The 26609-nt window shown below is 42.3% G+C and overlaps 5 protein-coding genes across 9 annotated transcripts in view; all 5 read right to left on the bottom strand.

Moving 5' to 3' along the window:
* Positions 1 to 481: 481 nt before the first annotated feature.
* Positions 482 to 5462, bottom strand: LOC144035314 (tubulin polyglutamylase ttll6-like). 2 transcript variants are annotated; one of them, XM_077544907.1, is made up of 11 exons: positions 4987 to 5462; positions 4754 to 4816; positions 4646 to 4686; positions 4452 to 4570; positions 4239 to 4369; positions 3989 to 4142; positions 3782 to 3925; positions 3045 to 3130; positions 2311 to 2536; positions 783 to 961; positions 482 to 707 (listed from the first exon to the last, which is right to left on the bottom strand). In XM_077544907.1, exons 2-11 carry the CDS (start codon positions 4813 to 4815, stop codon positions 506 to 508), a joined length of 1344 nt encoding a protein of 447 aa, XP_077401033.1. In that variant the 5' UTR covers position 4816; positions 4987 to 5462; the 3' UTR covers positions 482 to 505. The 2 variants fall into 2 exon arrangements, with proteins under 2 accessions (XP_077401033.1, XP_077401032.1); XM_077544906.1 differs by having other exon boundaries at positions 5131 to 5462.
* Positions 5463 to 6371: 909 nt separating this feature from the next.
* vgf (VGF nerve growth factor inducible) lies at positions 6372 to 12415 on the bottom strand. The gene is made up of 2 exons (XM_077545318.1): positions 12141 to 12415; positions 6372 to 10306 (listed from the first exon to the last, which is right to left on the bottom strand). Exon 2 carries the CDS (start codon positions 10276 to 10278, stop codon positions 8563 to 8565), a length of 1716 nt encoding a protein of 571 aa, XP_077401444.1. The 5' UTR covers positions 10279 to 10306; positions 12141 to 12415; the 3' UTR covers positions 6372 to 8562.
* Positions 12416 to 13273: 858 nt separating this feature from the next.
* LOC144035540 (AP-1 complex subunit sigma-1A) lies at positions 13274 to 15989 on the bottom strand. The gene is made up of 5 exons (XM_077545304.1): positions 15780 to 15989; positions 14936 to 15114; positions 14740 to 14848; positions 14526 to 14663; positions 13274 to 14445 (listed from the first exon to the last, which is right to left on the bottom strand). Exons 1-5 carry the CDS (start codon positions 15780 to 15782, stop codon positions 14398 to 14400), a joined length of 477 nt encoding a protein of 158 aa, XP_077401430.1. The 5' UTR covers positions 15783 to 15989; the 3' UTR covers positions 13274 to 14397.
* Positions 15990 to 16822: 833 nt separating this feature from the next.
* Positions 16823 to 20984, bottom strand: LOC144035280 (cysteine and histidine-rich domain-containing protein 1). Of its 2 annotated transcripts, XM_077544852.1 has the most exons (10): positions 20716 to 20984; positions 20296 to 20345; positions 20170 to 20226; positions 19943 to 20097; positions 19337 to 19440; positions 18038 to 18090; positions 17892 to 17962; positions 17713 to 17815; positions 17456 to 17638; positions 16823 to 17373 (listed from the first exon to the last, which is right to left on the bottom strand). In XM_077544852.1, the coding sequence occupies exons 1-10, from the start codon at positions 20777 to 20779 to the stop codon at positions 16951 to 16953; spliced, it is 1263 nt and encodes a 420-aa protein (XP_077400978.1). In that variant the 5' UTR covers positions 20780 to 20984; the 3' UTR covers positions 16823 to 16950. The 2 variants fall into 2 exon arrangements, with proteins under 2 accessions (XP_077400978.1, XP_077400977.1); XM_077544851.1 differs by lacking the exon at positions 20716 to 20984 and having other exon boundaries at positions 20296 to 20702.
* Positions 20985 to 21148: 164 nt separating this feature from the next.
* The window catches only part of LOC144035279 (phosphatidylinositol-binding clathrin assembly protein), a 101105-nt gene continuing 95644 nt past the window's right edge, over positions 21149 to 26609 (bottom strand). For all 3 annotated transcript variants that reach the window (XM_077544848.1, XM_077544850.1, XM_077544847.1), the window contains 2 exons: positions 26440 to 26556; positions 21149 to 26311 (listed from right to left, as the gene is read on the bottom strand). In XM_077544848.1, coding sequence (XP_077400974.1) covers positions 26297 to 26311; positions 26440 to 26556 — 132 coding nt within the window. In that variant the 3' untranslated portion in view covers positions 21149 to 26296. The remainder of the gene's footprint in view (positions 26312 to 26439; positions 26557 to 26609) is intronic.

Genomic DNA, 26609 nt, shown 5'->3' with positions numbered 1-26609 from the left:
AAAATGGAGAGAATACGTACAGTACTACATATGTTAGAGAGAGCGAGACACACACACACAGTATGTACACGTACGTAATAAGATAAATAAAATGAAGTTTAACTTACTTTTGGAAGATGTACTCGATGCTTAAGGAGATGATGGAGGAGGAGGAAGAGGAGGATTTTATATCATGAGAGATTCTTCGTCGTCGCTGGAATCGGCTTCAAAAGTTATTTCCTGCTTCATGGGGACCGGCGTTTCTTCCTCCTCCTCCTCGCCACGTTGCTCGGCCTCCAATGAGCTCTCACAGCGCCAATCGTCGGTATTAGCGGCGGAAAGAAGCACTACGCGCAATACAAAATCTAACTTACAGCATTTCTTTCCAAACATTTTTCGACATACTGTACGCGCAGAAACGTTCGTATGTACCGTTGTTCGCAACTCGAATGTTCGTAAGTAAGGGAGCGTCTGTAATGTAAAAAGTGAAAAATACTGTCGAGCGTGTGCATGATAACGTTCAAGTTTATTTCAATTGCATATTTTCACAAAGTCCAGTGATGTCATTGGTCTTGCTCTTGTAGAGCCTGTCCTCCACTTTTAAGTACTTGTCATATTTCTCGTTTCCCTCGCTGGGGTAGATCCTCTTGAAGCCGCCCAGGTGCTCGTCTTCGTAGCTCTCCATCTCCTCCACCATGGTCGCCCGGCGCTGCTGCTCGTTTTCCAGCCTGGCGGGGAAACGTTATCTCATGATGAGTCGGAGAGGACATAAAAAAAAAAGTGGTGCAAAAATGGGATTGTACCTCTCCTCGATGCGCACGTTTTGTTTCATGCGCTCTTCCACTTTGCGCTTCTCTTCCTTGATCATCCGGCATCGGTCGAAGGGCGCCAAGTTGATGAGCACCAGAGTGTCGTAAAGTAAAGCGTCCTTGACGTCGCGGTCCAGCGGCAGCAGGGTGGAAAAATCTGGGGAGTGATTCACCTGAGAATTAAAAAAAAAAAAAAAAAAAAAACAAACAAAAGAACAAAACAAAAACATTCGGCTTCAACATTGGTTAATTTTCAAATAAATGAGACATGGATCTTAAAAAGGTACAAGTAGTAATAAAATACAGTGATACCTTGATTTACATGAGCGCATATTCTCGAAGGAAATGGATTTATGCCAATAACTATAGCTTCTATTAGGAAATGTTTATTTTTTTAAGCTAGTAATATCGAAGTTACATGAGGCGATAAACAACAGTTGAGGGGTACATGGCTGAAACTATAGAAGATTAGAGGCTGTAAATAGATGTTAGGTCCGGATTAAGACTAATATGGATACCCTGGACTTTTATATTTGAGACATTATTTAGTTTACAGCGTTTATGTTTTATTTTCGAGTCCATCCAACGTTAGTAATAAAAAGCAACCATTGTAGCATCTTACTGAAGACCGTGAAGATTGCGCACCCGCCATTGTATATCCCAAGGTCTGTATTAGACTGCCCCCAAGTGGCCAAGGCACATAAACACAAGCAGTGGCATTTCCATTCGTTTCAAGAGGGAAAGAGGATTTGAAATGTTTTGAGGCACGAACGTGGCCATACAACAAATTAAACTCGTATCTCAAGGTACCACTGTATAGTGTAAAAACTAGGGGTGTCAGACGATTATTATTTTTTTAATCGTCATTAATCGTAATCACAAATTTTCTATATGGTTTAAATGTACAGTAAAATGCACAATACAATCTTTTTTTCTAAGTTTTCATACGCTTATTAACATAAAAGTGGGAAAAAATGTTAAACTGGCTGCATCTTTTAGTCATTGATACAATAATTTCATAATTCATCAAATTGAGTTAAAATTAAAAAGATGTACTGTACTGTAAAAAAGGAGTGTGATATTGATTTGTGTTGAGGTCCTTTTTCTGCCACTAGATGGCATAATTGCATTTGTAAGACGTTAGTGACAGCTCAGTGCATTTTTCTTTTCATATCAAGCGCTATCTAATCTAAATTCTGGCACATTTTTAAAATTGGAAAATATAATTTGACCCCAGTCTCCACAAATATATTCATTATTATTAAATTTATTACTGCTAAATTTTGATGTGGACGTGCCTGCTACATTACGATTGGAAATCCTCCAGTACAGGCTTTCCAAGTAACAGGCAGTCATTTAATCGCTTGTTTAAAAAATTAGTGGCATTAAAGGAACGTCAAATTAACTCAAAATGAACGCACTAATTTTGACACCCCTAGTAAAAACCCACCCCCCCATAAAAATCGCCACAAACCGCAGATTTCCACAATAGCCACTTCTACTCCCAAAAAAATGTGCCAACCTCAAGCACCCACGGCCTGTAGTGCTCGTCCAGCAGCACGTCAAAGCCGAGGATCTGGAAACAGGCGCTGCCGACCACGTGTTTGGAGAAGAGCGTGATGTAACCGTGCTGGATGCGGGAGTGAGCCAAGACCAGCGTCTTCACGATGCCGTCCTCGATGTTGCTCCAGATCTTCTCGGCGTTCCTGTAGTTGGATCGCAACTGCTTTTTCAGTGTCGACAGCTTCCTAAAAAAAACAACAACGGTGTCATGCATGTTTACACAGTTTACGGATATTGAGATTTGCGTTATGACTGCATTTTGGGTTGACTTAGTTACTGACACTTTTGTCATGCATCATCTCTCAATCAAGGTTTTTTCGTTAAGTGTTTTCTTCGAGGCAATCTGACTCCAGCCCTGCTCTCTGTTGTTACTTTGTATTTTTGTAAATATACTGTCTTGTCTGCATTTGGGTCCTAAATCCACACCTGACGTGACACTATGAAATTTTTAGAAAGAACCTAAAATGCACTATAACTTCAAAAATATAATATAATTAATTATAATAATATATATTATATATATATTATATATATATATATATATATATATATATATTATATATAATAATATATATTATATATATATTATTATATATTATTATAATAATTATAATATATATTATAATAATCAATTAATTATTTGGGACCCACTTATAATTTCCCTATTACTCAAAATAGTTGGTATGAATGTACCGTTTGCTGCCCGTCTTCTCATCATGGATGAAGGTCTCGCTGTCTTTGTTGATGGTAAAGTTGGTGAGATGCATGTACTTGTTATTCTGACAAGCGGAAAGCAACATTAGGGTTTGCGTTGCTTAACTCGTTCACTGCCATTGACGGCTATAGACGTCAAAAATTCATTTGAACTATTTCTATTAGTTTCACATTTTTTTCCACTTTTGTTAAGAGTATAAAAACCTAGAATTGTTTTATTGTACATATAGAACAGATATAAAATTTGTGATTAATCACGCGATTAATTACAATTAAAAAAAATTATCGTCTGACACCCCTCATTTTTCATAATCTTTTTTTCCAATAATTAACTCACAATTACACTTTTGTTAAGAAGAGTATGTATTGTACATTTAGAACAGATATAAAATGTGATTAGTCATGAGTTAACTATTTAAGTCATGCGATTAATTACAATTAAAAAAATTAATCATCTGACGCCTCAAATTTTTTAATAATAATTTATTTTTTGTTTAATGACTTAATTATTTAAACTCAAAATTAATCACAAATTTTATATCTGTTTCTAGATTTTCATACTCTTGTTAACAAAAGTAGAAAAAAATGTGCAACTAATAGAAATAGTTCAAATGAATTTTTGACGTCTATAGCCGTCAATGGCAGTGAATGAGTTAATATAGCAAAATGATGTTAAAAATTGTTTTTTTTTTTTTTTTTTAAACCTGCATACACACCACATTTTCCTCTGTCGGCTCTTCGTACTTGATGGTGCAGAAGCGAGCCAGGCCCTCGTTGTACATGTAGATCCGCCAGGGGTTACACGAGGTCACCAGCACGTAGATGCGCATGTCGAACTTGAAGCCGTCGATGAGCAGAGGCTGGCAGGGAGCAAAGGGAGGAATTAAAATGTCTTCCGACTCGTGTTTCTGCGTGAGACTCACCTTGTCGATGTATTCCTGACAGATCATATCTTGTTCTGGCGGAACTTTCTCCCATGACGTAAAGATTGAGATGCCTTTGCCTTGGCTGCCCGCGTTGGGTTTACAAATGTAACATTTGTCTTTGTCCCTGGCATAGGATTGGAACAGGCTGTACCTGCGAAAGACAACGGGGTTGCGTGAGTGAGTGCGTACGATAGGGGGGGGGGGGGGGAAGCACGTCAACATGACACTGAGAAACAAGCAAACACACTCTATGGGAAAGGTCCAAGTTCGGGGGAAAATGTTGTAGTCTTTGGGGAAAAACTTGATCATGTGCTTCCAGTTTGTTGCTAATGAATTTTTGTGGCAAATTTCAGTCATAGAGGGCAAATGGTTGATTTTCTGCAACAAATGAAACACAAATTACACAAAAAATGATGACACAAAAAAGAAATACGGCTTTTTATAGTGGTAAAGACAGTACCTGGTAAGGTTTCATTTCCTTAAATTTGTCTTCACATGGACGGCCATCGCTCCAAAACAGGGTCCAGTCTTCTCCCGCCTTCGCCTCTTTAATGCCTAACTTCTCAGCAGCACGGCGCACTGACACAAACAATATGCAACGGTTTTAAATTCTGCTCACGTAAGTGTGATCTTTGTTTTTCTTTGGTGACCTACCGCTGTCATAGCGGCAGTTGGTGAGATTGATGCCCTGACAACTACAAGAGAAAAAATCCATTGGAAGGCTGCAGTCATACATTATAGACGCAATCATATTGCATATACCTGCAAAGTGGAACATCGTCGTCGTCATCGTCTGTGAAAGGGCAGCTGTCCCAAAAAAACATCCTAAACAAATCGACAAATGTTTACATAGTTAAACAAATAGGCTTGAGTGAAGTAAGCACTCAAGACATGAAATTCACATTACTGGTATTGAGTGAGTTTAAGTATTGTCAGCAGGCAGTTTATCTTTACTTTGTAATAAAGCTAATTTTGAATAATTTTTTTGGTCTCACCTGGTGAGGGCAGCTGTAGCAACATTTGCGTGTGGTGAAGGGTTTAACCCCACAACGCTTTATTTTGGACAAATCGGGGGAAACCCATCGCAAAATGAAGTGTTTTGGCAACATTGCCACTTAACGTGGCGTCACCTCACTCACCTTTGTCATGCCCTCATTAACACGCAGCGCTCTTTAAATAAGAGTTGGCCTCCGTTTAAAAGAACGCCACGTGTTGCTTGTTGTTCGTTCATTTCCTGGTTGGAAATCAGCCCAGTCTCGTCACACCGAAAATCTTAATCATTTCGTAATTATAATTAATCAACCTGCTATAGAACACAAACAGGGATACATGCACATTTTGACCCACAATTAACATCAACATTTTAGTTGTTTTATTTTAAATACGTATCACTCGAAAAAAAAGCAACCTTGCGACTTTACTGGTTAAAACAGAAACTTTCGCTTCTACTCTACATAAATTGAATACTTGAAAGCGATTTTTAAATGGGGTTTAGTTTTGCTTCCTGTTTGCAATTAATATACTTCCGGGTCAGTGATTGACACATAATAATATGGAAAGAAATGTGCGTCTTTATTTTCAATCAAGCAAAAAAATATATATATATGAAATTTAAAACAAATTGCAAAAAAGTGATTTGCAAACAAAAATAATGGATTTGTATTTAAAATAATAATTTTTAAAAAGGTTTTGTAAATAAGCCCATTATTACCGAAACGTACGTACTCTGTAGTGCTACTTTGCGGTTGCAAATCTTTTTCCAATCTTGTGGGCGGGTCCTCCACTGGACCTATGTTAGAAGCCTTTCATTGGTCAGCTTGTCAACGCTGTGACAACTTTCATTGGTCAGTTGGTATAGAATGGAGGCGTGACCATTTCCTATCCGGAGCCGACCCTTCTACAATAATCGCAACATGTTAATAATAATAATAATAATTTTGGCGTTGTTGTGATTAATATTATTATTATTATTGTTGAATAAGTCATACTGTATATGCAAGTAAACCGAAAGGAGCCTGGATGAGGCAGGAGATGAGTGCTGGATGGCTGCAGTTCTGCCCGCAGAGGTGCAGTGATTCATGATGTCACATGCTGAGGACTGGGGTGACTCATCCACCAACATCCTCCCTCACGCAGCAGCTGCAGAGCAACACGTTCAACATTCGTGCACACGTGAATGCAGCATCCGCACACACATCAAATCTGCATTCACGGTAGACGTAAACTCAAGTTGACTGCATTGGGAACAGAAGGAGAAAAAAAAAGGAAATTGGACACACACTGTCCACAATGAAGCTTCTCTTGATTAAAAAAAGTAGTCGACTTTATTGGTTTCTTTGTGTGTAGCAAAAGTAGTCATTGACATGCGCATACTTGCATATCCAGCAAACGCATGTTTATTAGACAATTACAACAAGGTACATCTAGAGAGGCCGTGTACAGGCAACAACAGTACATCACTCAAACAAGGATCTCAAGGTACAACATCATCGCTTCTGTCATCTTGAAGCCATTTTTTTTTGTTATTTTTCATTGTTGCATTGGAATCTCAGAGAAGAGATTTTTAGATGTAATCATACATAAACGTGCACTCTCCTTTATACCTAGATGCCTTCTTGATCTCATATAAATATCAATTTAGTACAAATTACAAAACTCCTTGCTTTGATTGATTTGGTTTGATGACAGTGGTTGGGATGAATTTGGTGAGATTGTCGATTCCGTGACTCCTGCAGCTTATCATGGCAACACAAATTTATTTTCCTGGTCCCTTAGCAACGACTTGATCAATCAAGGCAAAAATGTCCAAAGAGCAACAATGTGGCCAATTCCCCCCCCCAACGTGTGAAGACATACGTTGTACCCGCTTGGAACATTCTCAATCATCATTCCTTGTGTGCTTACATTCCTCAAATGGAACTTGTGGCTCATACAAATGACAAAAAGATCATCAAAATGAAAATGAATAAATGCTAATAATGTCACAGTGACCTGTAAGGCAAGCGGATATGTTATCAGTCTGTAAACAAGTTCAACTGACAAATGCATGCAGAATACCAGTCATTGTCATTAAACATTACCAAATGGAGTTTAATTCAGATGCAAAAAATAAAATAAAAAATGCTGTGTACTCGCTTGGTCGTTGTGGATTTTGAGCAGATTGGGTGACTTTTACCCAAATTGATCCAACAGATTGGGTTGAAGATTGGATTTGGCTGGGCCCGTCTTGCAGTTCAAGTCAATTTAATGTTACAGAATGCTAGAGGTGGCTCAACTAACTTTGGACAGGGATCAGGGTTCAAATCCTGTACGGCCTGGGTCAAAAATTGGAATGGCCCATTAACTTGGGTCATTTTGACCCAACGTTTTGGGTTGTTTCATACAAAACTGTTTTTTTTTCTGAACAAAAAAAAAAGGGTGGTTTGGGTCAATTTGACTCAAGTTTGGGTTGTTTGACCCATGGGTCATTTTGACCCAACGTTTTGGGTTGTTTTATACAAAACAACAGTTTTTTCAGAACAAAACAAATGGGTTGTTTGGGTCAATTAACTCAGGTCAATTTGACTCAACTTTGGGTTGTTTGATGCAAAACAATTCACCCAAGTTCCTGAGTGGGTCAAAAAAATTTACCCAAATTGGGTCATTTTTGACCCAGCACTTTTAAGAGTGTACAAAACAACCAATTTTTTAAAACAAAACTATTTTGTTATTTTGTACAGAACAACCAAAAGTTGGGTGAAATTGACCTAAGTTAGTGTCTCGGTCTAATTCTTGACCCAAATTGGGTTGTTTTTGACCCAGCAGTTTTAAGGGTGTGGTCATATAACCTTGTAACCCATTTCTCGGTAGCATTAACTCATCATTAAAGATAGTTGGATCAAAATCTTGACCCAACATACTGGGTCAAATCCTCAACCCAATGCACTGGGTACAAATAACACAGCATTGAACCAGTCCCTAAGGATCCAGTGCTGGGTTAGCAATTTCAACCAATTTGGGTTATTTTTGACCGAGCAAATTTAAGAGCATTATTAGAAGGTTTGTTTTTGTTGTTTTTCTCAGCAATCTGACTCCCAGCAGATCTTGGCTGTAAAAGAAAAGGAATAGCATGTACAATTTGGCACTATAGCAACAGGGTATAATTGAAGTTGTGCAAGGGGATGAGTCACTGGAGCCATTATAGAGCTGCCTCGCGGCCCCCGCCATGAAATACATTACGTCCATTTCAGAAATGTTGTTTTGCACTTTTGAAAGGCGGACTGGATACTCGGTATGTGAAATTTAACGTGTACAAATCATAAAAATAATGCGTCAGTCATTCATGTATATTCATTTGGCAATGTGGTGTATTTACTGTTTTCCGTCATCCCCCTTAGCCGGCATTGTTCAAATGTCCTAATGTTTTGGGATCTTGGAGTTCAGACGCGCTGGGTTTAAAGCCCTCCTGGAATGTCCGAGTCACAATGGATCAAATGAGGCAAAGGATGTCAAAATACAAACAGTCTGGTATCTCCTCACCACTGGACCTGGTCTTCTCATGCCCCCCCTCTTGTCTCCTGGCTGGCTCCTTTTCAGTCCTGAACCCGTGGCCTCTTCATGAGCAGCTGCTCAATGTATTTTTCCAGCTGTCCCTTACTGTCGGACAAGTATCCCTTGGGGGGCGACTGGTAAAACTGCTCCTGTGGCAGAGGGACTCTGGGAGCGAGCAGTGGCCTCTGGGGGTACAAGGACAGGTGGTATCTGGGGTAGTAGGGCTTGCGTTGGAGGGCGGCGGGGGGCTTCCTCAAGCGGGGCTGCACCCAGTTGAGGTAGCGTTGCTTGGGTTGGAGGGCGTAGGCGCCGTCTCGGGAGCGCTGGAGGAAGCTGTTTAAGGCCAACGTGTGTTTGGGGACGTAGTATCGATATGTGGGTCGCGGGGGAGGAAAGTAGACGGGGTAGAAGGATGGCCGCGTGTAGGGGTAGCGGGTCCAACCCCAAGGGTTCTGCTTCACAGGCTTCGGCGCTTTGAGCCACATGTATGGTTTGGATATGGGATTGTTCCAGAATTCCTTGGACCTTGGAGGCGATTGCTCCTGAAACCAGTTTTTCAGTAGGTGGCGTGCTGGAGACGGTTGTTTGGAGACCGGAAAGCTAATTGGCCCGTCCTTGGATTCCGGAAAGGAGCCGGTGGAGGACAAGACGGGCATTTGCGGGGCGACATCTTTCTTCTTCTTCTTCTCCACGTCGCTGATGATGTCCACCACGTCGTCGGCGGGCAGGTGCAGCTTGCTGGAGATCTCGATCAGCTTGTCGATGGTCTGCGGGTCGATGTCGTCTCCCTCCTGGTCTTCCTCCGACCTCTTGTCCTCGGCGGCGTTGGGGGACGTGTACTTCCTGCCGCCGCCGCCGTTCTGCTTGACCATGTAGCGCAGCAGCATGTCCGAGGCGATGTCGGCCAGCTTCTCCTCTTCCAGCTTGGCGCGCTGCACCTCGGCCGCCTGCCTCCGCATCTCCTCTTGCTCCGCTTTGGCCCGGGCCTCCTCTTCCTCAGGACTCAACGCCTCCTCCTCATCCTCTTCTTCTTCTTCTGTGTTGGTATCGCCAACGTCTTTGAAGTCATCCATGATGTTGGCTCTGAATGACGGAATGTTCAGCGCTTTCTGCGTCTCTTGCCATTTCAGCTTCTTCTTCGAGAGTGCCACGTTGTTGCCTTTGTTGAATGGGATGATGTCATTGTAGCTGCTGTAGCCTCGGCTCTCTCTCTGGTTGGGCTCCGAATCCTCCGCCCTCTTCACGGCCGTGTCCAAGCGAGGAAATTCCTTCATCATGGTCTCTAGATTCTTAAGCTCCTCCGGGTTGAGCTGCTCCTCCTCCCCGCCTTGCTCGGGCGGCGGTTGCGTCTGGACCTGGACCGTCTGGCTGGTGGTCCGACTGCTCACCCTCTCGGTCATCTTCTCCTCCTCCTCCTCGGCTTTCTTCCGCTCCTCCCTCCCCTGGGCGGCCATCAGGAGCTCCAGCTTCAGTCGCCCGTCTCTGTCCCGCTCCCCTCCCTCGGGCTCGTCTCTCGCCGCGTTGTCTTCCTCCCTCCTGCTTTCCGCCCGGGTGCGATTGAGGGCCCCCAGCAAAAGCGCCGCAAGCGTTTTGGGATCCACGTCGTCGAAGAGGTCGCCTTCTTGGATTGGATCCTCATCTCCGCCTTGCGCCATTTCAGTAGGGATGACACGCTGCGTGTCAGGGGCCGCGGAGGAGGGCCACGTTAGGAGGACCAGGAGAAGAAGGGCACTTGGGGTGACACGGGAACCCATCATGGTCTCCAATGAGCAGGATGAGAAATTCCTGGAGAAAAGGAATATTTTTTCTATTAAATCTAATATGCTAACAAAATTTGCTAACAAAACTTCCACTATGTCAGCATCAGGATCATTTCTTGAACCAACTACACTCGAAAAACAATTGGGTCAAAAGTAACCCAATTATGGATCAAAAATGGACCTATCCAATTTATGGGTCAATTTTGACCCAACTTTCTGGGTGGTTTTATACAAAATGACCCAATTTTTTGAGCAGGATGAGAAATTCCTGGAGAAAATGAATATTTTTTCTATTAAATCTAATATGCTAACAAAATTTGCTAACAAAACTTCCACTATGTCAGCATCAGGACCATTTCTTGAACCAACTTCACTCGAAAAACAATTGGGTCAAAAGTAACCCAATTATCGATCAAAAATGGACCTATCCACTTTATGGGTCAATTTTGACCCAACTTTCTGGGTGGTTTTATACAAAATGACCCAATTTTTTGAGCAGGATGAGAAATTCCTGGAGAAAATGAATATTTTTTCTATTAAATCTAATATGCTAACAAAATTTGCTAACAAAACTTCCACTATGTCAGCATCAGGACCATTTCTTGAACCAACTACACTCGAAAAACAATTGGGTCAAAAGTAACCCAATTATGGATCAAAAATGGACCTATCCAATTTATGGGTCAATTTTGACCCAACTTTCTGGGTGGTTTTATACAAAATGACCCAATTTTTTGAGCAGGATGAGAAATTCCTGGAGAAAATGAATATTTTTTCTATTAAATCTAATATGCTAACAAAATTTGCTAACAAAACTTCCACTATGTCAGCATCAGGACCATTTCTTGAACCAACTACACTCGAAAAACAATTGGGTCAAAAGTAACCCAATTATGGATCAAAAATGGACCTATCCACTTTATGGGTCAATTTTGACCCAAATTTCTGGGTGGTTTTATACAAAATGACCAAATTTTTTGACCCAAGTAAAGGATCTGACCAATATTTACGAGTTGTTTTACGCTGAAAGACACATTTTTGGACTCAAAGTTGGGTCAAATCGACCCAAGTAGAGGATCGGTTCATGTTTGCCCCTTAGTTGGGTTATTTTGACCCAACTGTTTTTAGAGTGTGCGTTTCCAATTCGTCCTCACAGGGCCGACTGTTCTGATTGGCTGGTTTGCACAATTAAGAGGTTGGATGTAACGCACGGTCTGCCAGTGTTCTGGAAGTGTCACAGTAAAGTGGTGCAGTCCTGCTCTCCTTCCCTGGCACGGTGTCAACACACAGGGACACAGCCCAGCTTCCATTGGCCGACAAGATCAATGGCCACTTCATTAAGGACACCTGTCCATTCTAAAGCGACACTCCAGCGCCACAATAACAAACATGTTGAATTATATGAAAAAAATGCATGATCTATGCATGCCATGCCAAACGGACATGATAAGGTCATTGCGGTTGGAAAAAAAATACCAAAAGTCAATTGCAGACAGCCATTTTGAAATAAATGAATAATTAGGATGTATTTGTTCGCTTTGGCTGTGGTCGCAGTCATACCTCATTGAGTAGGGTTATTTTTGACAAGGGGGGGGGGGGGTGTCATGGTGATAATAGCTTGGCTCTGACGTTAAGTGATGAAGGTGATGATGATTATAATACAGACACCAAATTTGTGCCTCATGACTAATCCCGCTTTGAAATCACATTATTGACAAATATGACTCATGTTCTAATTGCACATAAAAAAACATTAAGGTTCCTCATTCAACTTATTTTCATTATTGCCAGCTTTGACTTAATAAAATACTATTAGTTTATTATTGTGATTATTATTAATAAACGAAGTTGAGACTCACTTGAGGTGGGAGCACTGTGGGGGGATTCCAGCCTCCGCTCGTCGGGACGTCACAGTCTTGTTGTCACGCTTCACAGCACACTTCCTAGTGTGTGCGTGTCTCTCTCTCTCTCTCTTTGTATGTGTCCTCGTCGCTCTCCCTTTTGTCGCTCTTTCGCTTTTTGTTGTTGTTCTTGAATTGAATTTTCCTAATTTGGACTCGACTTGTTTGGATTCCAGTGAGAGGCGGCAGGGATTCCTCGTCCCCCTCCTCGGCGTGTCTGTTTTCAGCACCGCGGACAGCGTCGGGGCCTCTTATACCCGCCCACCCGGCCCACGTGACACATGCGTCAAGCGCCCCCCATTGACGTCACCGCTCTCAGTTCCATTCATAAGGAATTTCTGCACCCACACCCGCCCCCTCCCTCCTCCGGTTAGATCAATGAGCTGCAGTGCTGCTGCTCAATGAATTTGAAGCCAAAGGACAGTTATTTAAAACAATAAATATTGATATTATATTCAGTACTTTATTTTATATTTTAAATATTAATTTTCAGATAACCATGGCAGGTCATTCAAGCAACGACAAATAAAGTCAAGTCAAATTTTCTTAACAATAATATTTCCTAGGCGGCCCGTCTAGCCCAAAAACGGTATTCTGATTAATGTTGCGTTTGTGGAATATGAATTAAGCAGGAAATCTGCCTGTTTTTATCCATCTCAGTGGGTGGCCATTTTGTCACTTGCTTTCGACTGATCATGACATCACGGCTCGCAATCACGCAAAATGGCCGCTCCCTGAGATGGCTCGAAACGGCTGGATTTTGCTCCTTAATTTATACTCCATAAACGCAATATTGATGAGAATGCCGTGATTTGACTTGCGGGCGCACAGAGTACAAGGAAACTATTACTAAGTTGACCTCTCTTTTAAGTACAGTTTAGTTGTATTTAACTTGTATATTTGTATTTATTCTCTCAGAATGGTTTGTTTTTAACAATTATTTAGTTACAATTTGTATTTAACTTTTTGCGCGCAGTAAATTATCTGCCATAGTTATTTAAAGTGCATACACGCACATTCCCACAAACCACATCCACACATACAAAAAATACAAATACATCATGCACACACACACATGTGCAGATATCCAATTAGCTTGAAATATTTTATTTGACTCTTATAAAATTGCTTTCACACACCTGTTAAAACATCAAACACATCCAAGGAGCTCATTTGCATGTCTTGCCACAAACGACTCTTGATTGATTCTTTCCAAAGTTTTGCAGGGGTTAATTTAAAATACAATTACTACATTCCTTTAAAAAAAAAATGAGCTGAGCTTTGTCAAGTTGAAGTCGGGTATTACCAAAACATGCACACGGCTACGCCGCTTACTGAATGTGAGAAAAACTTTAAAAAATTGCAAGCTAGCATCCCCAAATAAGAGAACCCTCCACATTCATTACAGTACAGTTGAATAATTATCAAAAGCAATCCATCACGCGCAAAAAGACACAAAGCAAAGATAAAAAGCAAAACTTGCGAAACGCGTAAGAAGCTCCGGCGTTGAGCTCAACTCAAAGGCGAGATGTTCGTGAGCTGATCGGAAAGATTTTGCAACAGGAAGCATCGACGGGAGCGAGGCAGCGGGCTCGTCCCCCTCGAAACGCACGTTCGGTGTGTGGCCGCCAGTTTGCTCATAGAAAAAGTCAGACTTTCAATTGCCGTCACTCAAAAAATGCTGGGTAGCTTTCCTAACCCACTTCATTATTTGGACCCGGCAGTTTTACGAGTCTATCTGCCTCCCTTCACCTGATTGGACGACAAAAACTGATGATGTCATCTGGCTATCCAGTCGCCGTCTGGCAGTGATGTTCAACATCTTTGGTTTCCTTATTCCCAACGGACGTTCCATATTGCGTGCTGCACACCGTCTCGCTGCCAGCGACTCACAAGCGCGTACACAACGTTGGAATCATGTCACAAAACAAACTGCTTTTGGTCTTCTCGTATCGGAGATATCATGAACATTACATTTTTTCTGGACTCAAGTTTACCCCCCATTTGCCTGTGAGCAGCACGTTCACTTCTGTGTCACTCGCACAAATAGAAATACACACAAACAAACTATGTGTGCACTGTCACACACACACACACACACACACACTCACAAAAGTGGACATGTCAAAGCGAGGCTCGTACCCACGCGCTGCATCACAGTCCCCGAGCCACATCAGACACACAGAAGCTCTGTTCAGTCCCGTCCAGCTCGCCGCTACGCCAAGCCCATCTCCTCCAGCACGCTCCTGGGCGACTCGTCTTCCTGCGCGGCGGGAAACACGCACGTTACGCTCGGGCGGGACAAGATGGCGGAGTGAGTTACAAAGTGACCAAAAAAAGGACCTCCTGCAGGATGTCGGCCTGCTCGATGGCTTTGAGGACGCTCTTCTTAGACGTGTCCTGGATCTCTCCGCCCATCAGGAACTCGTCCAGGATAAAGTAGGCCTTCTCAAAATTGAAGATGATGTCCAGCTCGCACACCTGAGCGACCGTGAGCGTCATTGAGATTCGGACACGTGGGCCGGACACACATGCTTACACAAAACGTGCAACTCACACTGCCAAAATATTTATCCAAGAGTTCGACAAAGCGATGGATGACTTCCAGCGTGATCAGCTCGTTGTCGTGCTCTTCCACAGCGCAGCAGAAATACAAGCTGGCGTACCTGCACAAAATATTAACTCGTGTGGACAAATATGTTTACAAAGTGTTTCAATTTTTTTTTTAATGTGCTAGCTAACAAAAACGCTACCTCTTGTAGACGATCTTGATGTCCCTCCACTCCAAAAAACTGCACATTTTGGGCTTGCGGGCGAGCACGATCTGCATCAGCTCCCTGACCATCTTCTTTTTGTCGCGCTCCGCCGTAGCCGTGTACCATTTCTGCAGCCGCAGCTTGCCCTGACGACTGAACAGCAGCATGAAGCGCATCTGCCGAGGGCAAAGGAGAAAACACTGTACGTGGGTTTACTTGGCTTGGGAATCCAAGTGGATTCCGGGTGACGAGTAAAAACAGTCAAATTAAAGTGAATTAAAGGTTTTGTTTTTCCTTCTTGTGTGCAGTATAAAACAGACAAAAAGCAACAACAAAAAAAGACCAAGAGACAGCTTGTATCTATTCTGAAGGCATCACTGTCGTGCCACTTTTAAAAACAAATATCCATATGTTAATTTATGCTGTGACTGAGCAAATATAATGTATACAACTTGACTCAATTTTGTGTGTACTTTGCTACTTACCTGAAACTTGACCTGACATACCTTATGGTGGATGACATTTCAAAATAAAATAACATTTCGAGTAATTCATTGCCAATTTCATTGTTGACACTGACGACAGCCTGCAGCTTTAACGCCCAGCAAGTATGTACCTCGCTTCCATTTCAAATAAAACAAAAAACAGACTGCTTCAATCTTGACCACAAACTAGTCAGGTTAAAACACTGTTGTGTGCTTCTAATAAACTATTTTTCATCTACTGCTGCCAGATGCCAGGTAGAGGTAGAGCAGCCAGGTAGGAAGCCACTTCCTGGAACCTTCCTAGCATTAGCATTAACATATTGTCGCCTCTCGCCCGATTAAAGCGGACAACTTACCATTTCCCGAATGTTTTGGATCGATACCGCGACGTTTCAGAGCAACTCTGCCTCGAAAAGTACCCCGCGGGGTAATTCGCTCACACCGTGGCTAGTGTTGACACTTGTTCATGTCTGTTAGGTACTGTTTGAGTACACATTACACAGTACAGTACAGCCAAAATCATTGCCTGCTTCACCAAGCAGGTTAAACTCGTATTGAGCATGCGCAGTCTTTTTTCTTCACGACTTCCAAAGCGGTTGGAGACTCGGGAACGTAATGACCGAGCGCCACCTGTTGTACGATTTCAGGACAGCATATTAGTTACACTGCCGCCCCTTGCTGCTCGTTTTTAGTATTGCACACTTGCGCAAAGTGCATTTTTAATGAATATTAGTGGTACGTCAAGAAAAAACAGTCATTTTATTTTGGTCTTGTTCATATTCAAAGCAATTGAGGTGCAAATGGGCAAAAATCATTAAGGGTTTTCCTTATTTTGCAAACGACTGCCTACACACAATTTTACTTGATAAACCTTAAATTTTATATTCATAGATCCGAATTCATGCATACAAAGCCAACTTTCATTTAGTTTTATGTGTTCATAAAAAGTGATTTATTTCTTTACCCATTTGAACGTACCCAAAAGCCGTCAAAACATGTAAACTTATTTGCTTTTTTTTTCGTGAACCTTTGTTTAACCTCTCTGGTGTGTTTTGTTGTTGATGTATATAATGCCTCTATTAAAATGTTCTACGTTTGTTGCTTAAATAAAGTGGTGTACTTGTAAATTCAATACAATACCGCCATCTGCTGTACATATTTAGTGACGCATGCTAAAGGTTGAGAGTCATGCGTTCTCACATTTAGCTTGTCAGCATAGCAAACCTCAACGGAGCAAACCTGGATTAATTTATTAAAACCTGAAATTTTATCACTGTACACCATAATAAAGATGCCCCCCCCCTCGTGGTGTGACAGTAAAATGCTATTGTAGATAATAAAATTGATAAAATAAAATTATTTCTAAATGTTTTTGAATTACTACGTACTGCAACACAACTAAACAAGGAATAGGTTTTATTGGATGTAAACTCACATTTGGCATAAAAATGATTTTGAGGTTTGTGAGTCAGCATTTTGGAGGTATCATGTGAATCTTTTGCACGTTTATTACACTCTTTGGCGGTTTCATTCCAGTTCGGGCATTTCTTCAAATCCCTCTTCCTCTTCCTGCCGCTTCATCTCCTCCAGCTTCTCCTCAGCCTGCTTCTTGTCCTCCATGGCCCTCCTCATCTCCTCCTCCACTTCTTTCCTCTTTAAATTCTGCACAACGTTGGCCTGCCGTCCGCCTCCGCCAGCCTGCACTCGCGTCTTGGTCGGCGCCGCGTCGTAGGCCCACTCCTCGTCCGAGTCGCTGATGTCGTCGTCGTCGATGTCCCAGTCGGGACGTTGCGACTCCGGGGCCTCGTCGGGCTCGTCTTCCGCGGGCTCCGGTGCGGGCTTGTAGTTGGGGTCCTCCAGTTTGCCCCACGCCACCTGGTCGGCTTTGCGGAGGGTGATCTCCACTTTGGACGGGACCATGTTGACGACGCTCTGCTGGACACTGATGACCTGAGAGTGGGCGACAGAGAGGCTCATGGGATGTTTTTGTAAAGCTCAGAATGAATTTGATAGCGATTTAGCATTCACGCACCCCCCAAAGGTGGAAATCTCGCTTGAAGATCTTGTCGCTCTCGAACTGGATGTGACAGGAAATCGTCGTCCCGTTGGCCTCGATGCAGCTGAACTCTGCATTTGCGTTCTTGGCGTAGATGGTCACCACGACGCTGTTTGCCGTCTGGTGCCAGTCATGTCGACACGCCACCTTCTTCTTGTCCTGTCATCGCGCGCACAGGCTCGTTCACTCACACCCTATAGCGAAAATCTTTTTTGGTTTACCTTGCTACATACCTGCTTCGGGACCCAGCGGTGTTTTCCGGACGTGCAGCCCTTCTGGTCCAGGAAGGCGTTGAAGTCCATGGTCCTGATGCAGCAGCAGCTCCAGTACTTGTACCTTCGGGGAGGTCGCAAGTCACACACGCATGCATCAGCTGGCGCGATCTTGCGCACATACTTTGCATTGGCGTTACCCTTCGTGGAAGACCGGCGCCCCAGGGTGGTGACTGCAGACCTCTAGGTCCGTTTCTGGGCCCTGATAGATCTGAACACATTTTTTATAGATTCTCAAAGTGTGGCATGAGTTTTCAATTCAGCAGACAAGGAAAGGTTCACTTACTGTTTTGCATCCTGAATTCTTGCATCGTGTGCCATGTACCACATCTTGGCTTTCTGGCAGAAGAAAGAAAAATAAAACTCAGCTTGTTAAAACAGGAAGTTATAAAAGTTTGGTTGATTAATACTGCATTTGTGGAATACGAGTAATGCAGCAAAATCCAGCCGCTTTTATCCAGCTCCTCATTTTGTCACGTGCTGTCGACTGAAGATGACACCACAGTTGTTTAAGGCTGAAGTAATGACCAATCGGGGTTCACGTTTTCTGAAGCTGAGCCGTGATTGGCCGTTGCCTGAGCAACTGTAGTGGGGTTTCCATCCACCCATTCTTATTCGAATTTTCAAGAAATGCGAAAATAAAACTGAATGGAAACACTAAAAAAATCGAAAAAGGGCCCAAATTTCGCAAAAAGGTTTTTACGTTTAGAGGTAATGGATTTTGAAGTGTATCGAAAAAAAAAAAAAGATTTTTGGTTTTGCGAATAACCGCTGACAAGACCGGATACACGTTGCACGTTTTGACCGGGTTACGTCACACGTACGTTTGTAGTCACAAAGCAATGGCGGACGATAAAGTAAGGTATGTTTAAGGGGATAACGAAACAAAAATATTTTTGGAATTAATTAAAGAAGATAATATTTCTGTTATTTTAGATGGAAAATAGCAAAGAAACGGTACGTTTTTATCAAAAATGACAAAAGATAACTCATACGACGTGGCGCAGCCGCTTCCTGGTCTTCTTCTTCTTCCTTTAAATTACTGGTGGATCACATCTCTATGGTGTATACCGCCACCTACAGCGGCGGAGTCCCCTCTTAATATTCGCAAAAGAAGAACAGATGGAAACGGGCACAAGTCGCAGGTCCGTTTTGCGCATTTTCAGGAAATTCGAAAAAAAAAATGGATGGAAACCTGACTTGTGATGTCGACAGCAAGTGGCAAAATGGCCGCCTCCTGTGATGGGATAAAAAAAAACGGCTGGATTTTGCTTCATAATAATACTGTATTTAGACTAGTGGGGCTGCAGAGAACATTTTATTTTAAAGATTTTTTTTGGGGGGGGGGGGTTGACCCCTTTAAGGTATCTGTCAGACAATTGACACTTTACACGGAAAGTTTCTTAAAACAGGATTCCTGCCTGCATGCCACAGACGACAATACCGAACTCATACAGCAGGCGTTCATGCAAAGCCAGATCCTGTTTGGAGAAACTCGCAATTATAGCATAAATCATACCATGCACTGGAACCTCTTCTCAAACCGGCGCTGGGCTACAAGTTAACATTTGACCGTCCACGTTACCTTTCTTCTCCTTTTCAGCCCTCTCGTTCATGTCCAGTTTCTCCAACTCCTTTGCCAGGGACGGTGCCACTTTGAGGGGTAATTTGGTCTTGGGTTCATCTGAACTGTGCACGCGTACCAGATTTTGTTATTAACTCATTCATTGACGACTATAGACGTCAAAAAGTCATTTGTACTATTTTTATTAGTTTAATAACATTTTTTTCCGCTTTTGCTAACAAGAGTATGAAAATCTTGATTTTTTTTTTGTAAACTTAGAAAAAATATAAAATGTTCGATTAATGGTTAATTACAATTTTAAAAAAATTATTGCCTGACGCCCCTAATAAAAAAATAAAAATAAGGGCCGTCAGACGATTACATTTTTTAATCGTAATTAATCGCATGACTTCAATAGTTGACTCACGATTAATCACACATTTTATATATGTTATAAATGTACAATACATTTTTTTCTAGGTTTTCATAAAAATTTAAATGAAATAAAAAAAAAAGTTAAATTAATAGAAATAGTTCACATGATTTTTTTACGTTTATAGTCGTCAATGGCAGTGAATAAGTTAAAATGGGAAGGAAAAAAAAATAATCGGCAATAACGTCACACACCTTGGTCTCTCTCGCTGCAGTTTTTCAGAAGATTTGGGTCCCTGGTAGAGGATCTCCTGGCCGTTGGCGTGTTTGCTGCCAGCCTTGTCAGACGACACTTCTGGCAGCAGAGGTTCGCATGGCTTTTCGTTGCTGTGGTGCCCGTGGGTGCAGCCCTGATAGAAAAAAACAAACAAAAAAAAACTCGGGTTATAATGTCAAAATCATCCTTTAAGAGGTTTGTTTACCTTGATGGAAAGAAATTCAGAGAAGTCCGTCGTCTTCTTGCGACAGCACGACCAACCCTAAAGGAAACAGTGCCGTTTTTGATTTGGATTTAGATTTATTTTTGCCGTTTGATCACACTATGTTACCTTCAGAGCATCGTGGAAGATGGGGACTCCGGGATGGAAGAGGCAGGAATCTTGACGGAGAGATAACAAATCAGCAGTGGCGCAAATATATCCAAAGTGAGTCAAATGACTCAGCAAGTCGTTTTTGGCAGATGATAAAGAATATATGCCTGTGAGTATCATAATTGATCCATCTATGGGAGTTATTACTTGTTAGCATTAGGGTAGCATTGCTAACCTTGTAAGTTTGCTAACTTAGCAAACTTTTAAGATGGTTAAAACAAAATACGTTATCGACAATATATGTCATCTGGGAGTGAAATCAAACCACTTGAAGCAAACAAAAAGGAGCTTTTCCTCATTCGTTATCAGTTGAACTCAAATGAATTAACTTCATGCGGATCCGCACATTCATTCCGAGTCTCCAAGGAGGCAACTCACCGTCTTTGTTGTGGTCTGCATCAAATGTCTGCCCGCAGCCTTTGTTGTAGCACAGCAGCGACATTTTTCCCACCCGTCCACTTCAGACTCCACTTCTCCAGAAGTTTCTGTGGTCAGGAAGAGATCCAGAAGGCGAAAAGGAGGGTCGCTGTATGGACACTTCGGTTTCAGGCTGTGAGAAAGACAAAAATAGCAGCTCACCTCCCACTACAGCTGTTGAGGTTTATCTGCAGGCCGGGGGTGGGTGGGACATTCTTTCTGATGGTGGTGGGGGTGTGGGTGGGGGTGGGGGGTGTGGGTCAGCTGTCACTCTGGGGGTGGGGGTGGGGGTCAGCTGTCACTCTGGCCTCTGAGGCTTGCTAAAATCCACATCATTTAACTGGAGTCAATCTGCATGCAATTGCTCAAAGATGACGAAAAAGAAAAGACACTCTTGTAGTAATGGAAAATGACTTTATTTCTTCCAAAAAAGACAGAAAAACAATCCTCTGAATAAACAAATATACTGCTGTAAAATAAAAGCCTGTGATTTTTTTTTGTAATTTTTGCCTTTCCATGCTCGATACGATCCATATAATTCTGCATTAAATAAATAGAAATCATGTACAAAGAGACAGATTCAAAGGTGGCGCCAGCTCAAAAACGCGTTTGGCATCACTGAATGCTCGGCTGATTGGCAGGGGAGGCGTACATGAGCGGTAATATTACATCTGTGCCGATATCGTTCATAATTAACACAACTTTGAAAAAGCATAGATGAACATAATGAAGGTTATGATAAAAATAAAACTTGCCACCCATTTTCAGATTTTTCCATAAAGCTGCAATACTTGAAGTGAACATTAGATGGCGGCAGAATCACAACAAAACCGACAACATGACCTCTTAGGGGACACTTTGCTGCTGTGGCTCGTCTACAACAGAGTAGTGAACCCACCTAAAATATCTTAAGAGAGAAAACAAACTATGTGGGAATTGTCAAATTCAATGATGGTCACTGTCACATCATGCTTTTCAGAAAAAGAACCATCAACGATACAACCATGCACTCACTGGCATTTTCAAGGCTCATCCACATTTGACTTCCACGCTTCCAGGAAGCAACCAGTAATAAACATGAAATCGAGCAGAAAAGCAGACCGAGCCCTCCCCACCTGGACAAACAAGTCATTTACATCAACTCACCAATCATTAACGGCAAAATCAAAGTCTCCGGAGAGCTTGTCGCGCACACTTGACGCAGGACCGGGGGGGGGGGGGGGCTCCATGCAGAGGAAATTTGAAATACAAAAACCGGAGAAGTGACAGTAGTTGCCACACGGGGCAGGTCTGAGAGGTTTTATGTGGTTTTTAAATCTCACCTGTCAGGTGAGGGGAAGGAGAAAGAAAAAAAAAAAGAAAAGAAAAACATTCTGCTGCAGAATCCCTCGTGTTCAAGCGGGAACGCAAACGCGCCTTTCCGATGCTACGTGAAGGAATTGGGTCCATGAAAGGAAATTCAAATTGTCGACGTTTAGGAGAGCTACACATACTGCAAGATGCGCTCAAGCTGCCACAGTGAATACACACTTGACAGCGACATGTAGAAAAAGTGCTGAGTAAGGACGTCCCGATCACATTTTGATGCATATTGAGTCTGATTTGATACTTAAACATCATATACAGCATTTCTAAACTTCCATTGTTATTTCCAAGTGCGTTTCCGTTTGGCATGATCTGTCACTTTGTGATCTTTAACTCTTTGACTGCCAGACGTTTTCAGAAAAGGGATGCCGTGGGTGCCAGCCGATTTAAGCATTTTGACTGATATTTCAAGGTCCACAGAAAATTATGTGTTTGGACTATGGAAACGCACATACTACCAAATGTAAGATTGGACTCTCATCTTTCATCAGAAAAAAAAAGTTTGTTTCTACCTTATTCCGTTTTTCAGTAATCCACAATAGAAAATGGTTAGTTTCACCTCTGTTTTGAAACAAACGTCTTTTAACGTCTTTGGCACTCCTCCATAGGATTTTACTAAACGTTATTTAACGTTTTTGGCAGCCAAAGAGTTAAAAAAATTGCAGCCGATACAATCAGCTGTAAATGACATAATCGTCCCCAATTTCCGATCAGATCGGGACAACCCGGGGCACATGATTTGCTGTGGACATTCAAGAGCCCGAGCAGATGCTGCGTAGGCACAGATGAAACCGGCTTAACAAGCAACAGAGGAAATAGTGCGAAGCCGAACAATCCGACCTGGAGGCCTCCACAAACATGTCCCAAAAAAAAAAAAAAAGAAGCGAGACACACACCGAGAAAGATTGAAAAGAAACTAGAGTAGTACGGGACGAGGCGGGAAATCTACGGCAACGGGTTGCGTCTACGAGGAAGTCTAACGCTAACACAAGACTGGAACGAGAAGCGTTCGACGGCGACATCTATCCGATAGCAACGGCGATGGCTGAGACGAGCACGAGCATCATTTAGTGTTTACATATCTACACACGGCAAGAAGAAGCTGCGTTCGAGAGACAAGAGCCAAAAGCGTGACGGGACTAGAACTGGTCTGGGTGGTCCGGATCAAGACACTGGAAAGGGGCCGGGGGACGGGAGTAGAAAAAGTCCTTTGTTCAACTGGCAGGAACGTTTCGTTAACCTGCTAAAGTGGCTGACGTGTTTACACAAACGGTAAAAGTCCAATTTTCTTTTGACACCGGAAAGTAAACTCGGTTTGGTCGCATCAGTGCAAAACTCTGCGTGTGCATTTTGCAACAAAACAAGCGCACGTTTCTTTTGACATTGTGTGACTTTGAGAACTAGCCCTCCATGAAAACAGACGCGTAACAACTCGATACAAATCATTGCCGTGGAATGCTTTGGATGAGATTTTGCACGAGACATTTTGACACCAACATTTTTGATTAAAAAAAAATAAAAAAACGGGGGAAAAACGTTGACACTTAAACAGAATCAGTGCAATTTAAGTGATTGAAAATGTCTGACGGAACAAAAGCGCAGACAGACACACAGCACAACAAGGAAACACAGAGCCTGTATAGCCATTATCCGCTTAGTGAGGCTATCGGCAGCAACAACAAAAAAAATAACAATCGTAAAACACAAATTTAGGGGAGCCACCGTCATGGGTGGATTCGCACATGGAAAGGTTTAATGTACTGAACGCCTCCTTTGACGGAGAAGATCCATAGAAAAGAAAGCTCATGACATCACAGTTGCTCAGGAAACAACCAATCACGGCTCAGCTTCAGAAAACGTGAGCCCTGGTTGGTCGTTACTTGAGCCCTGAGCAACTGTGAGCTTCTATGGGCTCGTAAAATAAGATGTGTGCGTTATCATATGGCAAGACGTTTATTTGACATCCTACTAGTGCACTCAATTGTCTAACTAGTAGGGGTGTTAGAAAAAAATCGATTCGGCAAGATATCGCGATATTACACCGCGCAATTCTCAAATCGATTTTTAAACATCCATTTTTTTATGGTAATATTCAACAAAACGTCTTACTTAGGGTTAGGATTCACACATTAAGCATGGAAGAATTTTATATTAATGGAACATTAAGCCTTAATATTTTATTTCAGCTGCAAAACCTGTTTGTTAAATGCTCATTTATAAGCTTGAATTTCCAGATAAATAAATACATTTTCATACAAATCTTCTAGTGTACATGTACTAGTTTATTGATTCGTATTTTCTAAATTTGAGTAAAAAACAAAAAATTATAATAATAAAATCGCAAGAATCAATTAATAGATTCGTATCGGGATTAATCGGTATCGAATCGAATCGTGAATCGGCAGGTACTAGGCAATTCACACCCCTACTAACTAGTGTGGCCAAAGTGCGTACTAGTACATGGACAATTCAGTGCACTAGTAGGATATCAAATAAAGGCTCAAACGGTTTTCCATGTTAGCCCGTTGATGATTTGTGATGCAGGCTTTAATTGAGGAGTCAACACTAATTTTTTTGGGACAATAATAATATAATGTATGCACAATCACTAGTCGGCATTCTGATTAATAATGTGTTTGTGTAATATGAATTAAGCAGCAAGATCCACCTGTTTTTTTTTTTTATCCATCTCAAGAGTTGGCCATTTTGCCACTTGCTGTCGACTGAAGATGACATCAATGTGGCTCAGGTAACAACCAATCACGGCTCAGCTTCAGAAAACGTGAGCCCTGATTGGTCGTTACTTGAGCCCTGAGCAACTGTGACAGCAAGTGGCAAAATGGCCGCCCCCGAGATGGATGAAACTGGTCGGATTTTGCTGCTTAACTCATATCCCACAAATGCAATAATAATCAGAATTTTGTGTTTACACTAGTGGCGCTGCATAGAACATATTGTCAAAAAAAAAATCTTACTATGTTCTATGCAGCTCCACAAGTATAAACACAAAATGCTGATGGATTCTGATAGTGGAGCTGCATAGAACATAAGATTTTTTGGGGGGGGGACAATAATATGTTCTATGCAGCCCCACTAGTCTAAATATGATATTCTGTTTAATATTGCGTTAGTAGAATATGAGTTAAGCAGCAAAATCCAGCCGTTTTTATCCATCTCAGGTGGCAGCCATTTTGTCACCTGCTGTCGACGAAAGATGACATCAATGTTGCTCAGGTCTCAGGCAACAACCAATCACAACGCGGCTTCAGAAAAAAAAGCGAGCTGTGATTGGTCGTGCCTGAGCCGATCAACGTTGATGTCATCTTCAGTCGACAGCAAGTGACAAAATGGCCGCCCCAATGAGCAGGATAAAAAAAAAAAAAAAAGCTTTTGCTGCCAACTCATATTCCACAAATGTAATATTAATCAGAATGTCATGTTTAGACTAGTGAGGTCACAATAACATACTATTGCCAAGAAACGTCTAAGATTGACTTCCACTTTCGCGTCGCTGACACACATGATGACGGATTCAATCACACTTTCAGACCTCTTGCTCGCCATGCTAGCATGCTATCGCAATCCGGGCCCGCAATTCCGTGTGACTTGAATATGATTTGAGAGAAAGAAAGAAAAAAAAAATAGCACAATCACCAGACTGCGAGAAAACAAAAGGAATACGCGAGAGGATTGGCCACAGAGACGTTGGCACGAGGGAGCGGTTTCAGAGGAGGACGCTTGTCTGAAGCAGCCGCGCACACTCACCGCACATGACGTCACACGCGCAGTTGCAGGCAGACGTAGCCAAAAGGGGACAAAATAGCACCAGTATGAAATAAAGCTAATGTGGCAGCAGAGACCCTCACATCAGTCACATGCATCCTCCCGATCATCCTCCAGCCTCAAACATCCATCAATGCAGCTACTCATGCATACGCACGCACACACACACACACACACACACACACACACACACACACACACACACACACACACTTGCGTGTTGCTTCAGACAACGGCAATCCCTCCAGCCTCATCAACTTGTTTCGGGGGCATTGGTTGCGTTGCAGTCTTTGTCCTTTTAGCTTGATCAAATAATCACTCCTCTTGTGTGTTGTCTTCTTTGTGTTAATTTGTCGCTTTTGGCACTCGACGACTCCTCCTGCCCTTGACTGGATTACATAAACTGCATCTGAATAAAGGCGGAAAGATTGCAGAAATAAAAGCGGCAGCAAGAAAAAGCACACAATAACTTGCGTTACATCCCAAATGCCAGACTAAAAATGGTCATTTTTGACCCCCCCCCCCCCTCAATCTCACCTGGGCTCCAGGCATGGCTGCAAAGGGGTTAGTGGGTCTGAGGACAGGCTGGTTGTACATCATCGGCTGAGGAGCCATGAGTGGTACCCCACCCACCTGACCCATCTGGGGTGGAACCTACAAAGAAAAAAAAAAATGGCACAGTCACAAACTCTAATTATTTTTTAGTT

The sequence above is a fragment of the Vanacampus margaritifer genome, chromosome 15 (assembly GCF_051991255.1).
Source record: "Vanacampus margaritifer isolate UIUO_Vmar chromosome 15, RoL_Vmar_1.0, whole genome shotgun sequence".
NCBI classification, from domain to species: Eukaryota; Metazoa; Chordata; class Actinopteri; order Syngnathiformes; family Syngnathidae; genus Vanacampus; species Vanacampus margaritifer.
This window is presented reverse-complemented; position numbering and strand designations above follow the sequence as displayed.